Genomic DNA, 21,878 nt, shown 5'->3' on the forward strand with positions numbered 1-21,878 from the left:
GGGTGCGAGAATATGGGTGCTGAATGGCAACACAGATACACTGCAACACAACTTTATCGAGAGTAAATGGCGTTAACCTAGCTCGTTCATTTTCTTTGGAAGGAGAACTGATTTTCTAGGAAAAAGTAAGGGGGGGAGTGCTAAGGAATGTGGCATGATGTCACCTGGGGAAGCCAGCGGAGATGGGGCGTATGGGGCATGGGACGGTGACGGAGAGTGAAGCAACACGGTGAATTACAGAACGCTGACCCACTGGTAGAGGGAGAGCTGCTGAAGGACTGCCCTTGGAAGGTGCTGCACCTGACAAACTCACTAACGCCGCGGGCAAAATGTAACCCTGGCACGGTACACCACAGCGAGAAAGATCCCACGGGCCAGGGAACCACCACCGCCCCCACGGCATCCAGCAGGGCCGAGCCAAGATGGCCGGGAGCGCCGCCCCGGGGCGCCGGCACCTCAACGCGGGGGGCGGTGCGGCTGGGGCGGGCCAGAGCCACCTCCGCCCGCCCCTCCCCGGCCCCGGCGGGGCTGAGCCACCTCCGCCCGCCCCAGGAGGGCAGGGCCACCTCCGCCCGCCCCTCGCCGGCCCCGGCCCCGCCCGGCGCTGCCCCACGGCTCCGCCGGCTCTGAGCGGTCACGGCGGCGGCGGCAGCGGTGAGTGGCGGCGGGCGGGAGCGGGTCGGGGACAGCCGTGCGTCCTTCCTTTTCTCCCTCCGGCCCGGGCTGCCGTCCCTCCCTGCCTCGGTGCGCGCCGGGGCAGAGGCGCTGCCCGGGCAGCGGGTGCGGCTCCGCTCGGCCGGGCGGGGCCCGCTCCCCGGTGCTCCCTGCGCGGGCGGCAGCGGGACCGGGATCCCGCCGGGTGCGGGAAGGGAGCCCTGCTCTGCCTCCCAGCGCGGTCCTGCCGCGGGGCCGGCAGTGCCTGCAGGGGGACAGGTCGGCGCGGTGGGTGACAGATGTGCGTGTGCGCGTTCGGCGCGTTTCTGCCAAATAAGGAGAAGTTTAATTTCCGCACCACGTACTGCCTTGCAGCGGTGTATTGGCATCAGGAATATTAGAGGCTAATAGTTCGCGTGCACTTTTTGATAGTTGATGTGTTGAGCATCTACAGTATAAAGCATATATTTAAGTTTTGAAATACCGAGCGTCTCTACTCCTTGCTCAGCCATGCTTCTCTGATCTCAAAAGCCTAATTGTGTAGAATGTAACTTTTTTATTCTGTTAAATACTGCTGTTTATATTGATGGTATACTTGTAATACTTGAAAATAATTAGAAACCAGTATGAATTGAAAAAGCTGAAAGTAAAAAAAAGCCTTTAGAGTGAGAAGAACGTCTTTAAAGAGAAGATGGTTATGCTGTTGTGATGACCAATATCAAAACTGGTAGTCTGACAAATAATGGAAGTGTAAGCTTTCTGAGAGATGGGTCATATTTTCCCTGCTGACTTGATCTATTTAGTGCCGAGTCAAACAAAATCCGACAGGTTATAGAATGCAAACTAGGGCAGCCTTGCTGCCCTGCCCTTTGTAGCGGTGGTCCCAATGCAGCACGTCCAGTTTCACTGTCAGCTGTCACCTGCTGATATCCACTGCACTGCTGCTGTTACCGTGCACTGGGGATGAACCTGCGGTTTGGTTGGGGCTTTGCCTGAAACCCATGCTGATAATTAAGCTTGCTCAGTTTTCCGTATTGAAAAGAAACTTTTTTTTTTTTTTAATGTGAATTTTGAATCTAAAAATCAGACTCTGCTGCAAAGGTTTTTTTGCCACTTGGGTAAATCATAAGGGGTCAGGAAGTGGAACTATGTCACTCTTACCTATTTTAACTCAGTGAAAAAAAGAAAGGAGGGGAAGCCTTTTTCCCAGGAAGAGTTTGTGATGCATTCAGATGTCTATTTTTTAACTCCACTTTCATACTAGTGGAGAAATCCCGGTTTCTTGAACATCAGAATGGATCTCAGTGCTCACTGAGCCCTTTTTAGCTAGTGCTCAGCTCCAGAAGATCTCAGTGGCTTTTGTTCCATGCTGCATTGTTGGCATCCGTGGAAGCTGCATTTGATGCTTTGCTTTGTCTGCGATGCCCAGGGTCTTGTGCTTGCCTCAATGTCGGTTTTTGTTTAAGAAGTTCAACATGTCAAGGTTTCATTGTGTTGAAGCTGCTTTGCAGGGCCTAGGCCATAAAACACCGTTCAGGTGTCTGCAGTGTGAACCTTGGACGCTTTATAGCCAGACAGTGCTGTGTGTGACTGCAGTGTTGCCATATGCTGCGCCACATATGGCTCAACTGTTGCAAGGCATCAGTAGCATTGGTGCAAATTGCTACCTTTACCAGGGGCTGCCCAGATATGTTTGGCAGTGTAGTAGATTCTCAGGATCACTCTGAATGGCAAAGATGTTGACTACCTTAGGTCACTTGCATGGTTTGGATCAGTTCTGCTCTCAGTAGCAGGTATGCAGGAGCTGCTGTCCTTTCAGACACTATGTGTGTCTGTCACCAGCAATACGTGTCTGCAATATCTTCCCAGCATATGTAGAAAACTGTGGTGTGGTTTAAAAAACCAAATCTACCACATATCCCAGAGAGAAATTTAAAGGCAGATGTTCCATTTTAATTGAGGCCATCAATGGAACATTGCAAAGCCCCTGAAGACCTCTTATTCTGTGGCAGCTTAAGCTCATTTTTTAAAACAAACAACCATCCTATTCCTTGACCTTCCCACATCTGTCATGTTTTGAGATTGGCTCCTTATATTTGCATATAGAATTAACAAGATTGTAACTTCTGTTGCCTTCCCTTCAAATGTGGAGATCAGAGGCTCTTTATCTGTTCAAAGCTAAAATCGTAGATTATCCTATAGTCATGCATCTCCAGGCTACTAGGATTTATGAAGTGTTGTGACATTCCTAAAGAACTGAGAACACGCCAGAACAGTGCAAAGGATTTACAGGATTCCTAATAACTTTGTATTTTTCTTTTTTTTCCTTTTAGACCACAATGAATGTAGAACATGAAATTAGCCTCCTAGTTGAGGAGATTCGGCGGCTGGGAACCAGAAGTAAGTATTGTAGTATCTCTGTATGCTGTATGGATGTAGTCACATTATAGATGTGTGTATGTACATGCATACATGTCATATAGATGTAGTTGTCTTATATAAAACTAAGAACAAATTCAAATAAGCAGGTAACCTGAAAATCTGAATATGCACCTAATGGACTCTACAGTAGTGCCTGTGTTCCATCATTTTAAAGTAGTTCTGTTAGGATTAAACATTTAAGCCTCTGCAGCAGAGAGGAGGTAGGCCTGAAATCCTACTCTCTGAATCCTGAGTCAGCTGCAAGTCACCTTTTCTTTAGGCTTTCAATACTCACTACTGTCACCACAGAAGAAAGCTGAACTTTCTCCTTCCACCTCCTTCCTTGGTAACCTTTCTACTTCAGAATTCATGCATTTCAATTCTGTTCATGATTGTATTATTTGGAAGAAATTAGTCTGTGCACCTAAAACTAATCCAGGAGTTATATGTGTAGTTCCAAACTTCCTTAAACTGGCTTAGAAGGTACCCTTTCCTCTTCAGATGTTTATCATTGCTAAAACTCCTCTTTTTTTACAAATATTTATGCAATGGATGTGCTACCTGCTCCTATATATCAGTTCTGGTACCACTTGTTTTTTCAAAACCTAAACGCATGCGTACATCTTGCATTTTGTATGACTACATCTGCTTTTTAGGAATAACATAACTTTAATGTATATATTTAAATTTTTCTTTTGTGTGAAAATTCACATTGCAGCCTTTTCAATATGACCCCCAAATATTAATGAGCTAAAAAAATTGCAAAAAATATATTTTAATGTATGATTTAGATTGGAGGAGCAGGGTATTGGACTTGATCCTTATGGGTCTCCCTCAGTTTGAGATATTCTAGGAATCTAATTATTTAAAACTAATTTCCTCCAAACACTGTGAAGAGGTTCAATAGCCTGTGCTTGTTGTAGGTTTCAGAAAGTCGTCAATAAAAGTAAACAGAGCAGATATATGGTCCTTGATACAAGTCTCTAGAAGGAAAGGCAAAATTAGATTAAGCAGGACTAATGCCTACTGTTTATCATCAGCATTTATAATATGATCCCAAACAAATTGGGAAACACAATGGGGTTTAGTTTCAAGGTTCTCTGTGTCACCTTATCTCCCCAGTAATCTCCTAACCTGAAGGAAATCTACATTATATCTTTTATTTAGATGCTGATGGACAAGTGAGTGTGAAATTTGGTGTGCTGTTTGCTGATGAGAAGTGTGCCAACCTCTTTGAAGCCCTGGTGGGAACGCTTAAGGCGGCTAAACGAAGGAAGATCATCACATACCAAGGAGAGCTGCTTTTGCAAGGTGTTCATGACAATGTGGACATCATGCTGCTGCAGGACTGATGCAGTATTTCAGCTATGCATTAATGGAATTATTTGAAACAGTTTGATCAATCAAACAATTGTTTGATTTGGCACATACTCTTAATAAGGCTGATCATTCCAAGGCGTTTTGATGTATTTTGTATATCTTTATAGTCAAAAGAAAACTGTCCTATTTTAGAAAACATTCCCATTTTGTAAGTCTTTCTAAAATGGTGCTGTATGTGAGTAATGTAAAAGATGCCAGATCTTTTTCTCTCTCTTTTTTTTGTTCTTTTTTGTTTTAATCTCAGGTAATTTTCTCAAATCTCTGGTGGTTATTTTCAACATTTGAAGAAGAGGACTGGTAATTTAATGTTTACAAATGAAAATGTGCCATGAAAGTATAAAATAAAAGCACATACTTAAATTTGTGTTACTCTTCCTGCTTTGGCTTCCCTTTTTATTTCCAATCTGAAATGAAAGCAAACTGAATTCCTGCAAGGAGCATGTTTAGGCAACTGTTCAGAAAGCATGACAGTGAGATAGAAATAATTTTGCAGTGTGATTCAGTAGAAGAATGACTGCCCTTTGGATTGACCAGATTGTGCACAAAAGGACATGAATGTTAAATGTACCTCATTCATCTGTGGCAGGGTCATATGCTTTCGTTTTCTTGTACTCTAGACTTGTGAAGGAAGTGGGTGAGGAGCTCCCTGAATGCTTTTATGCAGCGCTAACTGGAAGTTAGTACAGCAGCTTCAGGCTGTGATTCTTTTCCTCATAGAAGTCCTACTTTCTCTAAATCTCTCCATGCAGAAGGTGGCAGAGCGGGGGAAGAAAAAAACACCTTTTGATTGTTTTCTAGCTTACTGCTGATTTTTTTAATCAGAAGAAGTGCACCCTCCAGTAGGGAGAAAGAGATGCTGCATGAGGAAAGCAACTGTGGGTAAGCAAACTGCTTACTACTCTATGCTTACACTCCACAGCTGCACCTCTTAAAGCTGCAGGATGGGTGAATTTCCTTTAGCAGCCTTTTACAAGTGCAAAATGTTTGAAAAGCGTCTCCTCATTTACAGATCCATCAAATTCGTGCATCGTTAGGAAACTCTACAAAGCTTTATAGTTCCAGCTGCTACTCCTTTCATCTTGTTTTGTTCTGCTTTGTGCAACAGGGAAACAACTTAGATCCTGTGTGCAAACAGATCTGGGCTGGCTCTGCTTGTGCTGGCCTCAGAATCTGGAGAGCAGGGAAGTGATATGCAGAGAAACTTGAGCTGTCTGGGTCCAAGCCAAATGGAGTGGAGGAGCAGAGCAGGAGCTCAGCACAGCTTACTGGCTCCAGGGCTCTGTCACTCTGGTGCAGCTCTTCTGCTTCCAGACCTGAGCTGGCAAGTGCCTGCACCCCTGTTCTCTCCAGGCAGAAAGAAGTGGGACAGAGAACTAAGCCTTCTGCCAGAGGGGTGAGACCAGACAGCTGTGTATTGCCAGATAACTACAGCTGGTTTTTCTTCTGCTTCTATTTTGCTGCAAGCCTGAGTCTGGATTGTCTGGATTCACAGAATAGCCTGAGTGTGCTGACAGATACCAAGTGCTTAGTGACTGTTTGAGATGCCAGTTTTGGTGCAGAGAGTACCAGCCTGCCTCAGCCAGGAAGTTGTTCTCTGTGACAGCTCGTGACAACTCTTTAAGCACTGAAGGGCTCAGCCTTGAAAATTTAGTAAAAACCAAACCAGTAAATGTACAGTTCAGTGCTGTGTTGAAGCTGAGACAGGACTATGAAGAGACCTTTATGTCTCTCTTATTTTAGATTTATCGTAACAATACTAATAAAACTGCTCAGGGCTTCTGGGAACACCGTATAGAAAGAGACAGAGAAACTTGAAATGAAAATAAATCTGTAACAATCAGAGGAGACTGTGACTTGTGTACTGCCTGGGGCAGTTGAGTTTCATTTTCTCTCTGCTTCTGAAAGCAGGAGAGGAACAAGAGGAACACGGATGTATATCCAAGAATTTGCCTCCAGTGCAAAGTTTAATGCACTATCTACTGACCTGAGAATTCTGTAGGGTTTTCACTTCAGGATATATACAAGCACTGTTGATTTCCTAATTTATATTTTTTTCCTAGAGAAAATCAATGGGACAACATTTCTGTTGAGGAAATAATTTCCACAGCAAATGGCCTGGACATGTGACATAGTTCCTGGAGCAGTTGACACAATAATAGAAAGCTGGGGGGAGGAATTACCTACTTCTATAAACAGTAGTACAATCAGCACTCCCTGCAATGGGTTTGTGATCTTGCCAGTCATGGGTCTGAAGGAAGTTTGCAGGTCAGCCAGGAGCACCAGTCATTCAAATAGAAAGTAATTCTGTGGGGAAGTAGAAAGAATCAGATTTTTGACAACAGCATAAGAGCTACCTGCCTGCAATAATGCTGGGAAATTAGTGAAAGTGTAGCTTGGCTAATTCAGTCTCCATCTTCATAAGATCTGAGAGCATGGTGGACACTTGAAGAAATGATGGATGAGCTCCAGGCAAATCTAACTGATAGAGTTTAAGAAGGCTTAAGTGCATGTCTTCATCTGGGACTGCTAGAGTAGCTGATGGAGTGGAGTGTGTGCACTTGCACTCACTCACCTCAGTTGTTTCCATACAAAATCTAGTGACTAGAGATAAATGTGTTTTTCAAAGGAGTTTTAACTAAGCTGTGAAGGTGCTGAGGTGCATAACCTCTTGTGGTGACATCTTAAATTTTGCAGCTATTTCTCTTGGGAGCATAGCGTTTTTGTTGTTTTGGTTCTTTTTTTCCTGGGAGCATGAACAAAGCAAGGATTGAAATATATGCAACACTGTATTTTATGTGCCTCTCATGTTGGAATGAATTTTGAAAATGTATGTTGTGTTTTGCTTGTTTCTCACATTCCCTCCAAAGCTTTGCTGGAGCTATTCCTTCTGCTCCTAGGGATTTCTCTTGTCTCTTTTGCCATTCACTCCTGTGTAAAGCTTTGCCAAAAACAAAAACAAAAACAAACAAAAAACCAAAAAACCAAAAAAACCAAACCCACACTTAAAGGAAAGAACAAGAGGAAAAGAAGCAGGAAGTTCTTACATACTGAAAATGTATTATATCGCTACTGATACTTAGTATTTTTATTTTAAATTATTCGGCTGTTTTAGAAATAGGCTGAGTTTCTTCCCTACTCTGGCAGCACAAAATATTAAGTATGTTTAAACAATTTCAGAGCCTTTGCTGAGATGACTGCACATGATTATCACAGGACTGGCCTTATGGCTCCATACTAAAACACTAACCCTTAATGATATCTTTGTGTCATCTTCACCTAGTATAAAAAACAGTGCTAGAAGTTTGTTCCACAGTCTGCAGTATAAGTTATGTTCAGCATTACTTGAAAATACTTTGTCTGAGAACTGTATGATGGAAATCATGCTTTCAAGGACTTAAAAACAGCACAACATGTTCCTTTTGGAAACTGGCAAAATCAGTAATTTTGCAAAATTCATGTGATCTGCCTTTTCTCTCTGCATCAAAACCCATACCAGTTTAGATCTCCTAACGATTTGATTTTCAATGCCAGATATCTTCGGCATTTTGTTCTGAGATGGCATTCTCAAAGAAAGTCAACAGCAAATTGAAGAGTTGTTCCAGTGCAACAATTTCCAGGAATCCATTTGGTTAGTATTTCCAGGTACCTCTGGTTTAAAAATAAGTTGAATGGGTTATTTGAGGGTAAGTGCATGACAGTGTTTCTAAAAAGCAGTGTTTTTAACATCTAGTTACATAAACTGCCTAATGTGAAATTATTCTAATAATGTTTTCCTGAGGGCGGCAGTTCAGTTTAGTTCTGCCACTCTGAGTACAGCTTTAGCCACAAATGCACTGCAGTGTGTATTTAAGCATCCAAAGCCAGTCTGCTGGCACGTATTTTGAAAAATACACCAGCAGCAGCAGTATCTTCTGGTGTAGCCTAGATGTCATTGCAGATTATGCTTATCTCTGCCAGAGCACCTGAATGACTCAAGTATCAGCCTGGTAACCTAGAGAGGGAGTAATTCGACCTACAAATGCTCTCCTGAGTCTTGTCAGATCAGATCAAGATCAAAACTCCTTTCAGAGAAATGCTTAGAGTCAGACCTGGGCATTTTCCAGTACAGCATTTTCACAAATATAGCAGCATTTTGCCCATGACCTTGTTCGTTTTTGGAGCTTCTTCCTGCACAACACTGAAAGCTGAGTGACACTCAGGGTTTTACTGCTGCCTTGCCATGCTCAAAGCCCTTCTCCAGAGAGGACAACGGTATGTATCATGTAATTGTATATGCATACTATGCATCCTTATTGGTACAACAGGTACTAATTTTTTTCCCAGTGGGGAAACACACAGTAAAATGACAATTATGTTTGAATGGGAATATAGTGATCTGCATTTCCTGGTCCTTGCTAAGTCTGCTAAATGCCACAGGAGATCATGTCAGTAAAACTGATAGTCTGTGTCTTGCAGAATTAGGTCTTTTACGAAGTTATGGTAATAGAGGACATATTGCTGACAGATCTTTATTAGTCAAGAGGCCTTGGTCCATCTCTGCAGCTGATGTTCTAAAAAGCTTCCTTTATAAAATTCTATTTTGGAGCACAGTTTATTTTCTTGGAAATCTGGTTCCAGTTTTCGTAGGCAAAAAAGAGAAAGTCAACAGCAGTTGAAGACACTCACCACCATTCCTCAGGATTTCAGCACCATGAAGCAATTCACACAGAATTCAAGATACAAACATGGGAATAACTGTTTGCAGGTAACTTCAGTGGCATTGGAATATTTAAATTCAAGTATGTGACATCTGCAAGGTACTCTGGTAGCTCCAAGTCCACAGACACCTAAGGTTTCACTGGAAAACTTTGCTGGGAAGCTAAAATCATGCAAACCTTCCTATAAACAGAGGCATTGCCACCTTGTCTCCACTGAGCTCCAAAGTGCCTGTCAGATATGACCACAGGGAATCAAGACACACACATGCCTATAGTCAACCAAGGGTGTGTGCTGGGAAGCAGGGACACTTAGCTTTGTACAAAAATGTCTGTGATTTTCTTCTTAAGCACACAGTCAGACATCTTTCATTATGCTGATGAACTGGTTCTGGCCTGAAGGGGGTGGGAGCATCAGCAGTGGGTGGGTGCAGGTTGCTGCCAGGCCCCTGCATGGCAGGTGGCGCATCAAAAAATGTCAGCAGGCAAAGAGAAATTGCTGTGTGAAAAGCTGTGCCTCAGGCTCCTTGGGAAGCTGGTCTGTGATTCTGTGTCAAGCAACACGAGGTTGAATGGTTTGCTCAGAGCCAAGAGTGGGATTCCCTAACCTGTGTCTTTGTGTCAGGAAAACAAGGTCTCTCTGTGTGCTTACATTTGCATTGTGCTCCACTCAAGCGCGTCCAGCCAGCTGGCCTGATAGCAGCGAACTGATGCAGTGGGACTTCTCAGAATTGTTTTCTTTTCTATGAACCCTTTTGGCAGTTTATAAAGTCATAGAATATTTCAAGCTGGAAGGCACCCATAAGCTTGTAGCACACATCTCTTGATTCCCTCTCAGACACCTTGCATAGTGAGAAAAAGAGCTTCCAGTCATGCTTGGGACCCCATTTGTAGATGTGCACCCTAGTAGAGGTCTTGACAGCTTTGCTGACATTACTGAACACGTCTTAAAAGTATAACAGTACCTACCCAGAGAATGAAGGGTTAAAACATGGCAATACCACAGTCCCACTGCCTTTACTAAGTTTAGGTCTGTACACAACGCGCTTCCCCTACATTTTGAAAGCTGCCAAAGACAGCAGGGTTTGCATTTGGATGTAAAAGTCAAACCTTCCTCTCTGCGGTCTGCAGCCCGCGCGCCAGCAGGATGTTGTGGTGGGTGACAGCCAGGGGTGAAACCCTTCTGCAGAAAAGAAAACAAAACCAGTTCACATCAGCAGGAGCAAGAGGGAGTAAACGGTATAAACACAGCAAACTAAATGATACTGTGAATTTTGTGCTTTATGGCAATCCAGACTACTTGTGATTGTGCAAGCACATATTGTAAATTGCTGTGATTTGAACAAAAAAAGAAACATCACTAAAAACTGTCTAGAAAACTCATCACTTGAGCTGTTCCTTGCAAGTAGAATGTGTTGCTGTCAAGTCTTGTGACAGTCTCTTTTAAATTTAAGAAACAAAACTAATCATTTTTGCATTGTTAGTTACAGATGATGGCAATAATCTTGGCCAGTTAATGATGTCTTGAGGGTAAAATGAAGACAGTTGGCATTTTATCAATTTATAATAATTTTTTAAATGGCAGCACCATCCCTTCTCTCCCTCTCTGTCTCTCCCACACACTCTCAGCATTTTATGAGTCAGGCTGCAAGAATATCAAGAGGTTGATGCAAAAATTAGATTTTGGAAAGTTCTTTTTTTAAAGAATCCTTGAGGTGCTTTTTCTTTGCCTTCCTTATTTTTCCAAGCTTCTGTCTGCAGTACTAGAGTAATGTTTTCATTAAATCTAAAATCTTGAGGGTATTGTATGGCTAAGGTGAGGCCACAAAAGAAATACATTTTTTTGCATCAAATTCCTAAGAATGCTTCTGTATTTTGTAGAATCTTTATATTTGTAAACATCTAGAAGTCAGTGGGGCAGTTCACACGAGAGCAAGCCATGTATTAGGCTGTGGCTTTAGAAGCAAAGAAGCAATCAGTGTGAAAATCAGAATTTTTATTACTGCACTCGCTATTTATGCACATTCCCATCCTCATCACAGGTAGCGTGTGAGCCACTCGTGTTACATCATGAACCTGTGGCTTCACAACCACAGTAGTTGGGGTTACCATACCATTAAAACAGATGATACCAAGGCCACAGCTTGGACATAAAATCATACTCTAGACACATCAGTCTCATGAGAATGGTTTATATTACCAGCTTAACCCATTATCATTGCTGTTTAAAAAAATATACCTGGCATGAGATGTGCTTCAAGTTTAAAGTTTCACTGGGGTGGTACAGCTGTGAAGGCTGCTGGGTGGTCTGGTCACCTGCCTGCTGGAAGGCAGCAAGCCTAGGGGAGAAACCCACGATGAAACTTCTGAGAAAACCTGAGGTTCCACTGGGTGCTCTGCCCATGGTTATGAGAAGAGGCTCTGCTCCAGAGACACTGCTGTCCCTACCATGGATACAGCCATGTAGCTCCTCCTCACTTGCAGGTCCATAGTCTGAGGGGTGGGCAAGATGCCTCCACTTCCCACCCCTGAGATGTGCTTTTTGGGGTGACTATCCAATAGCGTGACAATCTCTGCCCTTGTTAGAGAAGGCAAAGTGTGAGTTTGTGCCTCTGTAACACCAGCAGTCCATTTTACAGGTATCTATTCTCTTTTGGTTTAGTTTGTATCTCTAGGGTATGCCTAAACAACATAATGTTATCTATTATACTACAAAATATCTCCATCTTTGCATAATGGGTGGACAAAACAACCTGAATTATTAGCCCATAAATGTCAGAAGATGTTTTCATTAAGGCTTCTGATCACAGATCCTATCCCTATGGCTTTCCTGGTAGCACCAGGGCTTTTTGGTGGAAAATCTCCAGAGTAAGTATTGTTCCTTTGAATTTTTCCAACTATGCACCCCAAAACCAGTTCTGAATAGAACAACTGTTTTACTGATGCAATGGTGCAAATGACAGTATCATTTAGACTTTCATTTAGTTGCTTTCCAAATATTTTTCTTGTCAGACTTTTTTCCACTATTACAGCAAAAAGCTTTTTAAAAATACATGTAAGACATTGTTTTGCACTCAGTGGTAAGGTGAGAGAGAGACACAGAGAGAAATACAGTGCAGGGCTCTTCCTGGATTTCAGAAAGAATGTCTGACAAGGAGAAGATTGATAAAATAATTTTAATTTTGATAAATAATTTTAATAAGAGAATAAAGAGAGAGAAATAGTAAGTAATTCTTAAGTCCCCACAGTATCAGACAGGCCCCATATGCATTTTCTCATGGCAGGACCTTCTAAGGAAAGGTTTTTTTTCCTTTATGGTCCTTTGAACTAGTAAATAATTTCCTTATAAAAAACCCAATTCTCTTCCTGAAGGATGTTTTCAAGAGAGCTTCTCACAGCACTTTCAGATGAGGCCAAGGCCAAATGGGATGGTTTAATTGCTGGTACCAAGGGCGAACTGCCCACAGGCTCCTCTCTGAATAATGAGGCAGCCAAGTTTGTCCCATGGTCAAGGGGTCAATCTGTGCAGCACAGCTGAGGCTGAAGGCCATGCTGGATGTGCAGCATGGCACTGCACAGATCTGGGACTGCTCAGGCTCCCTGTGGAGGGTGATTGATTCCTTGATGCACAGCAGCCTCCTGGTCAGGATCACTATGCAGATGAGTTTTAGTTGATTCCTTCTAACACACCTCCTTGTCTCACTTCTGAAGTCATTTAATGTACCAGAGAAAACGGGAAGAAAAATTGGGGAAGTACATTCTGATGTTGCTTTCAAGTAGAGTAACTGGTCTTCATGAGAGCTTGAGTGTTTCATGTGTTGGAGTGGACTTTAAAAATTGTCCCAATGGGAATTTTGCCAAATACACATTTTCTATAATGTAAGAACTACATTGTATCACATAGAGTTAGGATATTAAAACCTAATTCTACTTGATATCATGTGCTGTTTCTGGGCCTTCCCCTTGCAAAATTTTGGTCTTTTCTGATTTCCAGAGCTGCCAGGTATGGAATGTTGGCCCATTTTATATTGACCCAGACACTTCTCCACCCTGTCATGTCTAAACAGCCAATTCACCACCCATGGACCAGACTGAGGGAGCTGTGGTTACAGTCAGGGAGGAAGTGTACAGCAGTGGTAGGGCTTCATTTTGTAATATTCACTTGCTTTATTCCAAAAGACATGCTCTCTGCTTTAGTCTTCTGCCTTTATTTTTTGCAGAAATTTCATTTCCTACATGGTGGAACAAGTGAAGCAAGGAGCCTCATTAATTCCCAATCTTGCTTCTTTTTCTTATCACTGTTCTCCCTATATGACAAGATCCCTGTAGAAAAAACAAAAACAAAAACATTTATTTATGGGTTATCTTCCATTGTACATACACTAAGATCCAAATAAGGCTCTATGGAAGATGCCTTTTATAATTCTAGAGTGTTTAACCTCATTCTAAAGCATATAATTTAATTGCTGTATGATGAACCTATATACTCATTGATTAGCATTATGTCCATGTTGATAAGCATTTCTACAAATAATTCATGAGGAAGATGGGAAGCAGGGTCTCACTCTGGATCTGTGTATGAGTTGTTGGTAGCACACTCTGTTCCACCCATTCACACAGGCTTTTGCTCCATTATTTTGGCAGGATATTGATGGAGCAAATGCAGATAGCCAAAGGACTGTGACAACCTGAAAAATGCTTGTCATCCAAACTTAAGTGGAGCTCTATGAGAGGCAAGGCAGCACCCAAGTCACCATTCCCCACTCCAGACTTGCAAAGGCCTACTACAAGGCAGAGGTAGCAACTGAGCTCCTCCAGAAAAGATCAGATATCTTTTGCAAGAGCAAAAGCTAATCAAGCTTAATATGCAACTCTTCACAACCTGCACATACAAGTCCAGTTTGCTCTCTCATGTCATTCTTACTGTTACACTAAGTCATGGCAAAAGGCAGGGAAACTTCTTCAGAAGAATTATTTTGGTGTGCTTAAAATTAGGTAAACTTAGAAATGTGTTTTACTCCATTTCTTCTGTGGCTACACAATGGCTTTTAGAAGCAAGTGTAATCTTTAAACACACACTATCTGTTCCCATGTGTCCCTAATGACATCTTACTGAGCATCACCAAAAGACAGCTGTTTGTCCTAAATCCTTTTTTAGAGATTTCCTTTATTAGCATTTCCTATTAGCACAGTACAAGACTCAGACAGTGCAAGACTTGTATAAATAATACATAAACTAGATGCAAAATGTGTTTTCTTTTCAGTGCTCAAGTCTGCCTCTGAGCAAGGTTAGGGGACAAGATGGTAAAGATTATAGTTTTGCTACACTCTGGCTGATGTTGCTCATAGGAATGAAACTTCTGTGCTCCCACTTTTTTCCACTTCCATTTTATGCAAGTTACACAATTTTGTAAGTGTCCTTCATCTTTCTATCTTTTTTTTTCTGCTTGTCGCAGCAAGGCAGTCTTGTGGAAGCAAGAATGTTGTCTCTCCAGCTTCCTTCCCCTTGCAGAACAAAGCATTCCTCCATTGAGGCTTTGCATTTCACACAGATGGCAAAATGATGTACAATTTACTAGATCAGAAAAGGTGTTTGAGCTCAGTTTGCACAACAGCAGGTGATTACATCAAGTGCAAACTGCTGTATGATTAAACCCAGTATTTCTAAACATATGCTGAGCTAGAAAGGGTAAGTTTTACTGGAAGTTTACCAGAAGAAAGTATTTGATTTTGCAGCTTGTACTTTGATGTTTATTGAAAATGTCTCAATCAGAGCTGTTAGACTGGGCTCAATCTATTCAAAGTGGCTTGAATCTTTCAAGATTATGCCTTTTTTCCATTTCCAAACCCAGTGGCTTGAAATCATCACATTCCACCACAGCTGAAGTGATTTATATGTCTTAGCAGTGCTGCAAACTGCAGTCTTCTATCCTGCAACTCTCTCCACAAAGTATTAATGTTCCCCAATGATTTCAAATCACTTCACACACTATAAAAAGGCCTAGGTGATTAACACTCTTAAAAACTCCTTATGCTTGGCAGAGATTTACATTTAAATCCTAGGCATGTAGAAAACCAGGTTGATAACTAACCAAAAGATATATTATTTTGTACCTTTGAACATGAAAGGTATTTCCTAAGCTTTTTTGCTCTGCTAGTCAGCTAAATGTGCCAGAGTCTGTAAAATTACACTCTGCCTCTCAACTTCAGCAAGTTCTCATAAAAAAAGACGAGAAAACTGGTGGGATATTTTTGGCATAAAATGCAAACTCTGCCACTATTACATTATATTTCCCTAAGCTAAATGCTGTTTCTCACTACCCTTTCTTCTCTCCTTTTTCTTCTCCATGGGCTGTAGAGAATTTCCTGTTCAGCATGGGATATTGTTTATATAGACAAGGGGGTGGCTCTGAGACCATACAAAGCAGATCCAAAGCTGCATTCAAGGATTAGAGTAAGTCCCTGGATTTCTTCCTCCTCCTCCCTTTCTGTGATCAGGTAAAATGAGGGGACACAGAATAAGTGCATGTGAGGTGGGATCAGTGGGTGTTGATATGTTGGCTAGAAGCAGATGGACCTTCGAGATTTGTTGCCAATGGATACAAAAGTATTTGCACAGGTGAAGTTAGAACAGTCCACTGTGGCAGTTCTCCTGTTTATTTATTGATTTATTTTTAAATGCAGAACAAGTTATCCTTTCACTTTCTGGAAAGGGAAGGGCAGACCTTATTGCCTTCCCTAACTAGCTTTGAGCACACACAAAATCTGTCCCCTCTATCCTTGTGCACATAAATACAACCTTCACTCATGCTGATTCTGTCTTGGAGATTGACTCCTCCAGTTGGCTCAAATTATTTTCTCTTTCTTATATTCCTTTTGCTTTACCATACTTTTTTGTGTTAGTTCTTGATATTAGCCCTCCTGAATGGAAGTGCCAAAATCTGTGTGTTTACCTTATCTCGTCAGACTGGAGCTAAATTCAGTTGTCAGCACATCACGGCCACATCACTATGGTCAGTCCCATTCAAGGCTATAATGAAGGGCAGTATCAGCCACGTGCAATACTTGTAGTGCAAAGTGCAAAGCTTCTTGATAAAAGAATTCCTTCCTGAGTATGTGGCGAGGGGATTTCAGCAACAACCGTGAGAGCAAACAAGCTGAACCACATACAATTTTTTGTAGCACAGAGAATTACTGATGTGTTAGTAGGGAAAATCAAATGTCAGCTCCCTCAGAGCACTAGGTTTGTCCAAGCATCTTATTTTTTCTGCTAAGTTTGAAGGTTTCAAAAATTATTCATTTATTTATTTTATTGTCTTTCTTTGTCCTGTAGGTAGAGGAAAAGTGTGCAAACTGAACCATACCTGCATGCATATATCAAGACAGGCAATCTCATAGTCCTACAAGCAGAGAGTCTATAGGATGAATTGAGCTATAAAAACAGGAACAAGAAGTCTGTGTTGGCCTGCCTTTGAAAAAAATAGTCAGCTATGTGATCTGGGAATATCTCATCGTGATGCTTCTGAGATAAAGAGGCCAGGCTGTTGGTTTTATTTTTTAATGGGAAGATTTTAATCTTCTGTGTTTTGGATGCACACATAGGAAATTTTGAAAATTAGATGGAAATGAAACATTAGCTGGTTTTCAAAGTTTGTCACCGTTATTTTTTGTGCCTACTACTACAGAAGCAATAGGAAACCCCTAGAACTACTTCATGGGGCTCCTCATTTTGTCTCAGCAAAGAACAAGTTACAAGCATCCAAAAGTTAGGAAGTGTGATGTGTTCCTTGCAGAGAGGGTCCAAGGGATACCATGACAGGTGGGCTGCCACCTTCCCCTGTTCCAGAGGAGCTAGCTTGATTTTAACTCTGATGAAGATCAGTTGTTTTGCCTGAGGGGAGCAGGATGAAAGCTAGCGCACTGATCTTGGAGAGCTGTTTCCTGGTCCTGGCACCAGCCCCAGCTCTTTCTGTGACGGCTTGATGACTCATTTTTCCTGTATGCAAGATGAATGTTTTAGTATTTACTTACTTGGCAAGGTGATATGATGATTCAATTGTCTTGGTTTTTGCAGTCTGATGTACAGAGTGTGATTAGTTGCAATGTGTACATACATCATCCCTCAGCAGCACGAGCATGACCCTCAGCAGGAGGAGCTGCTTTCAACTCCTGCTCAACCATGGAGGGAGGTGCCTGGATTTTCCCTTCCTTGGTTCCACACAAAGGTTGTTGTTTGTCTTTTATCTGAAGGCTTAGTGCAGGTATGGTGTTTTGAAATCCCGTGGTTAACCATTCCCCAACTTCTGGGCCAGCTTCTTCATGGTGATGAAGATCCAGTGGATGTCAACTGGCAGTCTTAAGGGGCCAATTGTACTACAGATTGCCCAGGAACGTCATTCTCATCCTTCTGTCAGGACAATTCATCCCATGAAGACAAATTTCACTCTAATTGTAACAATATTCTTTGAGTACAATGAGAAATGATACAAGAAGTTTGTGATGACAGCAATATTAATCAGTGCAGCAGTCAATGGGAACACCCCACAGGACATTCATCCATACACTTCCATTAGCTGCTGTTCGTTCTGGGACTTCATTATTTTTCCCTGTTTTACTGCAAAAGATTTACAGGTCTAGACATTAAATCTGTCTGACTTCTGTAACACAGTAGTAAACAACACTGCAATCTAAATTTAAACTCAATATCCGAGAGATCTACTCTCTCAGATTAGAGATAAGGGAATTTAGGGAAAAAAAATACTCAGCTCTTCCAAGCCTCTTCATCTCTTCTCAGTGTTTCCAAAGACTAAATATCACCTTCACACTTTCCACCCTTTTCATCATGTGCTTGGAGCTAAACTTCAGAGATTTCATATGGATTCACTAGAATTGCTAGAGCTTGTGGTTCCAATACCAGCTTTTCCTTTCTGTAATGCAGAGGTCTATATTACAGAAGAGAAAGAACCTGAAGCAGCCTAAATGATGTATCTGCTCCAGAGCCCCTAGTCTTACTCAGATATCAAGGAATGATGGCAAATTAGAGAATGAAAAAGACATCTCTATTTTTTTTTTCTAGTTTCTCCTTTCTGGTTGGTAGCATATCTTTTTCTGCTGGAAATTACATATATACTACAAATTCATTTTAATAATTTACAGTGGGTTCATGCATGTTCCCTGGTGCGAAACTCTGTGATATCCAACACACTTTTCTTTTGGAAGTTGAAAAAGACTTCTTCCAGAAAGAGAGACCTTTCAGCCTGTGACAGGAACAGCAATGGCTGTGCCAAGTGGAGATGTTGATGGCATTTGTGTACCACCTTTGTGTTATTTATGACTTTTACCCATCCTCTTCCTGGCCAAGTCATCCCAAATACTTATTGTGGCAGAAGAGTATTTAATTGCTACCTAATGGAGTCTGCTTCTGAAGATCACAAAAACCTCAGATGTTCAAAGCAGCAACCAGGCCCAGAGTAATGAATACCCTCATATTAAGGGTAGGTCTCTGTGGCAAAGCAAGTACAGTGGGCATTTTCTTATCTTCTCCTTTTTGAGTTCTCAGGTTGCCATGCAAGCTTTTTTTCAACTTTGCACCGAAATTACCTGCAGTGGCCTCTATTAGTTTAATGCTGTACCCAGCAGCAGGGGCTTTGAGAAGATGCCTCAGTTCGCAGCACCCACTGCCTGGGTTGTGTGTCCATGCAAGCAGCACAGGGGGACCCAAGAGGGAGGAGGTCAAGCCAAGCATAAGTTACAGGATGGAAAAGGACAGGGAAGATGGTGCTGGGAAAATCCCCTGGGATCTTGCTGTTCCGAGTGCTGGAGGGTGGCCATGCCAGACTCCCTCCTGAGAAGCTGTCTCCAGCTTGCTGGTTTTGCCTTCTTCAAGGAAGTAAAGTTTTGTATGTTATTTGTAAACAAGTGGAGCTGTGCCAAAAACACCCGCTTCTCTTATCGTTACTGTTCTTACCAGAAAATTACTACAGAATCTTGAATTTTGGCTCAGCATTGAGCTTGAAACACAAAAAGAAGTACTAATTCAAATACACAAGGTTTGCTTGATTCTCTTCAGGCATCCTGCAAAACTAATTTCTTTTCCTCCTTACCCCCTGCCTGAGGCACCCATTGTCTATAATGCAGGATTCACTTGGGAATGTAATTGCTCTTGGAAGCCATCCTTCCTTGTTATTTCTGATTATTTTTTTCCCCTGTAACTTGCCATTTGTGGGAAATACTGATTTCTGAGATTGATATAATTTGGGCTGAAGTTGAACATTAAAAAGAGAAAAAAATTGTGTTTGAACTGGGAATAGGGCTTTGTCAGACAGCTTAATCTGAATTACTGTATACATTTTGTGTAATTTCAGGATAGCATTCTGCTGTAAATGCACAATGACATTGATTTTTTCAGTGTAAGTGCTTGATTTTAGCCATGGATGTAAGGAATTTACACAAAACATCCATATCATGGCCCTTATTCTAAGGAATGTAAGATTTTAAACTAGAGAGGATTATTTGCTCAACATCATACCATAATATGTGGAATTGCTGGGAAGAGAAGGCAGGTCTCCTGTAAGGAAAGTCAATAATTCATTAAACATATCTAGCAGCCCCCATCCCTGTATCTCAGCATGAACTGATGGTTTAATTGGCTATGTACACAATTTTGAGTCACTATTACAGAGTCTATTGGAATTGAAGCTATTTCTGAATGACCTCTCTCAAAGCTTGCCCTTTCATTTATTAATGAATTTTAGTTCTGTGTTTAGAGCATCTCATTTGTCTTGTTCTGTTGGTCTGTAAAAGAACAAAATGTACTATTCTTCAGACCTAAATCTATACAAAGAATGATGCCCTACTGGTATATAAAACTGGGAAAATATGAAATAACTGAGCTGCCTTTGGCATCTACCGATTCAAGCTGGATTAGCAGAAAGTAAAAGGTCAAAGTACTGGCAAATTCCTTCTCTCATCTGGAAGGAAGTGAGCAGAAATCTCAGAGGCAGAAAGTACATTCTTCAATGTGGAATTTTGCCTGATAATATAACAGAGTGAGCTGAGAGTGTGGGGGAGGAAAATCCAATCAATTTAAGTAAAATATAACAGACGTAGCTATGAATAGGTTTTGTCTTTGTTTAATAATAATGAAAAAGGTTTGAAAGTATAGCAGTTAGTTGGAAATTATTAATTTAAAGACAATTAGTTGGAAGGGATCTGTGAATGACATCATCAAAGAAAATATTTTCTGAGTTTAATTTCTCTTTCTTTTACATTGTTTTCATACAGTTGCAAATTATATCTCTTCCTTTGCTACAACACATCTTGTTCAAAGCCATTTTTAAAAACCTCACAGTTAATGTTTTGGTGAACAGTAGGACTTGAAACCAGAACCAGAATTTCCCTGAAAACCCAGATGATCTTGCTCACTTTTTAAATGGGAAATGATGTATTTCATGCTTCTGAAAGCAAATGACAGGGACCTGGATCCTCAGCACAGGCTTTAGAGGCTTCACGACATTTAGTACACAAATTTTCTCTTCTTTCCTATTCCATCAGTTCATTATGAACTCCTCTCCTCTCCTCTCCTCTCCTCTCCTCTCCTCTCCTCTCCTCTCCTCTCCTCTCCTCTCCTCTCCTCTCCTCTCCTCTCCTCTCCTCTCCTCTCCTCTCCTCTCCTCTCCTCTCCTCTCCTCTCCTCTCCTCTCCTCTCCTCTCCTCTCCTCTCCTCTCCTCTCCTCTCCTCTCCTCTCCTCTCCTCTCCTCTCCTCTCCTCTCCTCTCCTCTCCTCTCCTCTCCTCTCCTCTCCTCTCCTCTCCTCTCCTCTCCTCTCCTCTCCTCTCCTCTCCTCTCCTCTCCTCTCCTCTCCTCTCCTCTCCTCTCCTCTCCTCTCCTCTCTCCTCAGTAAAAACCCAGCAATGTCCTAAGACAACCTCTAAGCTGTCTGGTGCAGACCAATTCTGTGGTCACAAGCAGAGCCAATGGAATGGGATCCCTGCTGGCCCCAGGATCTTTGTAGGGCTGAAATATACTGTGGGCTCCTCTTTGGCATCCACACATTTTTTTATTGGGCACTGGCTTGCTGGTGCCTTCAGTCAGAATTTGACATATATGCTGAACAGAGATTTTGGTGGATGCTGATAGCAGGGGAGTGATTCACTACTGGGTATTATCTGACTGTACCAGTCAGCATCTCCTACGAGTCTGAGGGAAAAAAACCTAAAAGTTCACATAGACCAATTAGCTATTCTGTGACAGATTTAAAGCCTGAAACATGTCTTTCCATAAAATATACTTTCTCCTCAGTATATTTAGGCATGTATTCAGAACAATCATTTGGGATTAGCACTGGAAATAAAATTAAAGTTGCAGCAGCAGCCATAACAGGGTTGCTACCAGCAGGACCCAGACTGGGTGCATGCTGAAGGTAACAGCTGGTGCAGAGAAATGAATAGCCAGCCATTGTCCCTGCAGCTGGCCAGTATCAGCTCCCACAGCCGGAGACGATAAACAGGGCAGACACGGAGACGATTAGTGTATTTTTCTGGAAAGAAATGAATTAAATGATAATTGCGGCAGAAGTGTATGATGTGTAGGAATTATGTATAAATGAGATGTGTTGAAAAAATCTTCCACTTTTTCCCATCAATGAAAGCTTTTTAGTTCTCTTGCCTTACGAACAGAAAGACCTTGGGGAGAGGGTCCTTTCACAAAATGGGAAAGACGGGAATTGCC

General features: G+C 41.9%; 1 protein-coding gene across 1 annotated transcript; it reads left to right on the forward strand.

Moving 5' to 3' along the window:
• Nucleotides 1–582: 582 nt before the first annotated feature.
• ABRACL (ABRA C-terminal like) lies at nt 583–4,824 on the forward strand. Its single transcript, XM_033055524.1, has 3 exons — nt 583–654; nt 2,988–3,054; nt 4,243–4,824. Exons 2-3 carry the CDS (start codon nt 2,994–2,996, stop codon nt 4,425–4,427), a joined length of 246 nt encoding a protein of 81 aa, XP_032911415.1. The 5' UTR covers nt 583–654; nt 2,988–2,993; the 3' UTR covers nt 4,428–4,824.
• The last annotated feature ends 17,054 nt before the right edge of the window (nt 4,825–21,878 follow it).

Source organism: Catharus ustulatus, chromosome 3 (assembly GCF_009819885.2).
Source record: "Catharus ustulatus isolate bCatUst1 chromosome 3, bCatUst1.pri.v2, whole genome shotgun sequence".
Lineage (NCBI taxonomy): Eukaryota > Metazoa > Chordata > Aves > Passeriformes > Turdidae > Catharus > Catharus ustulatus.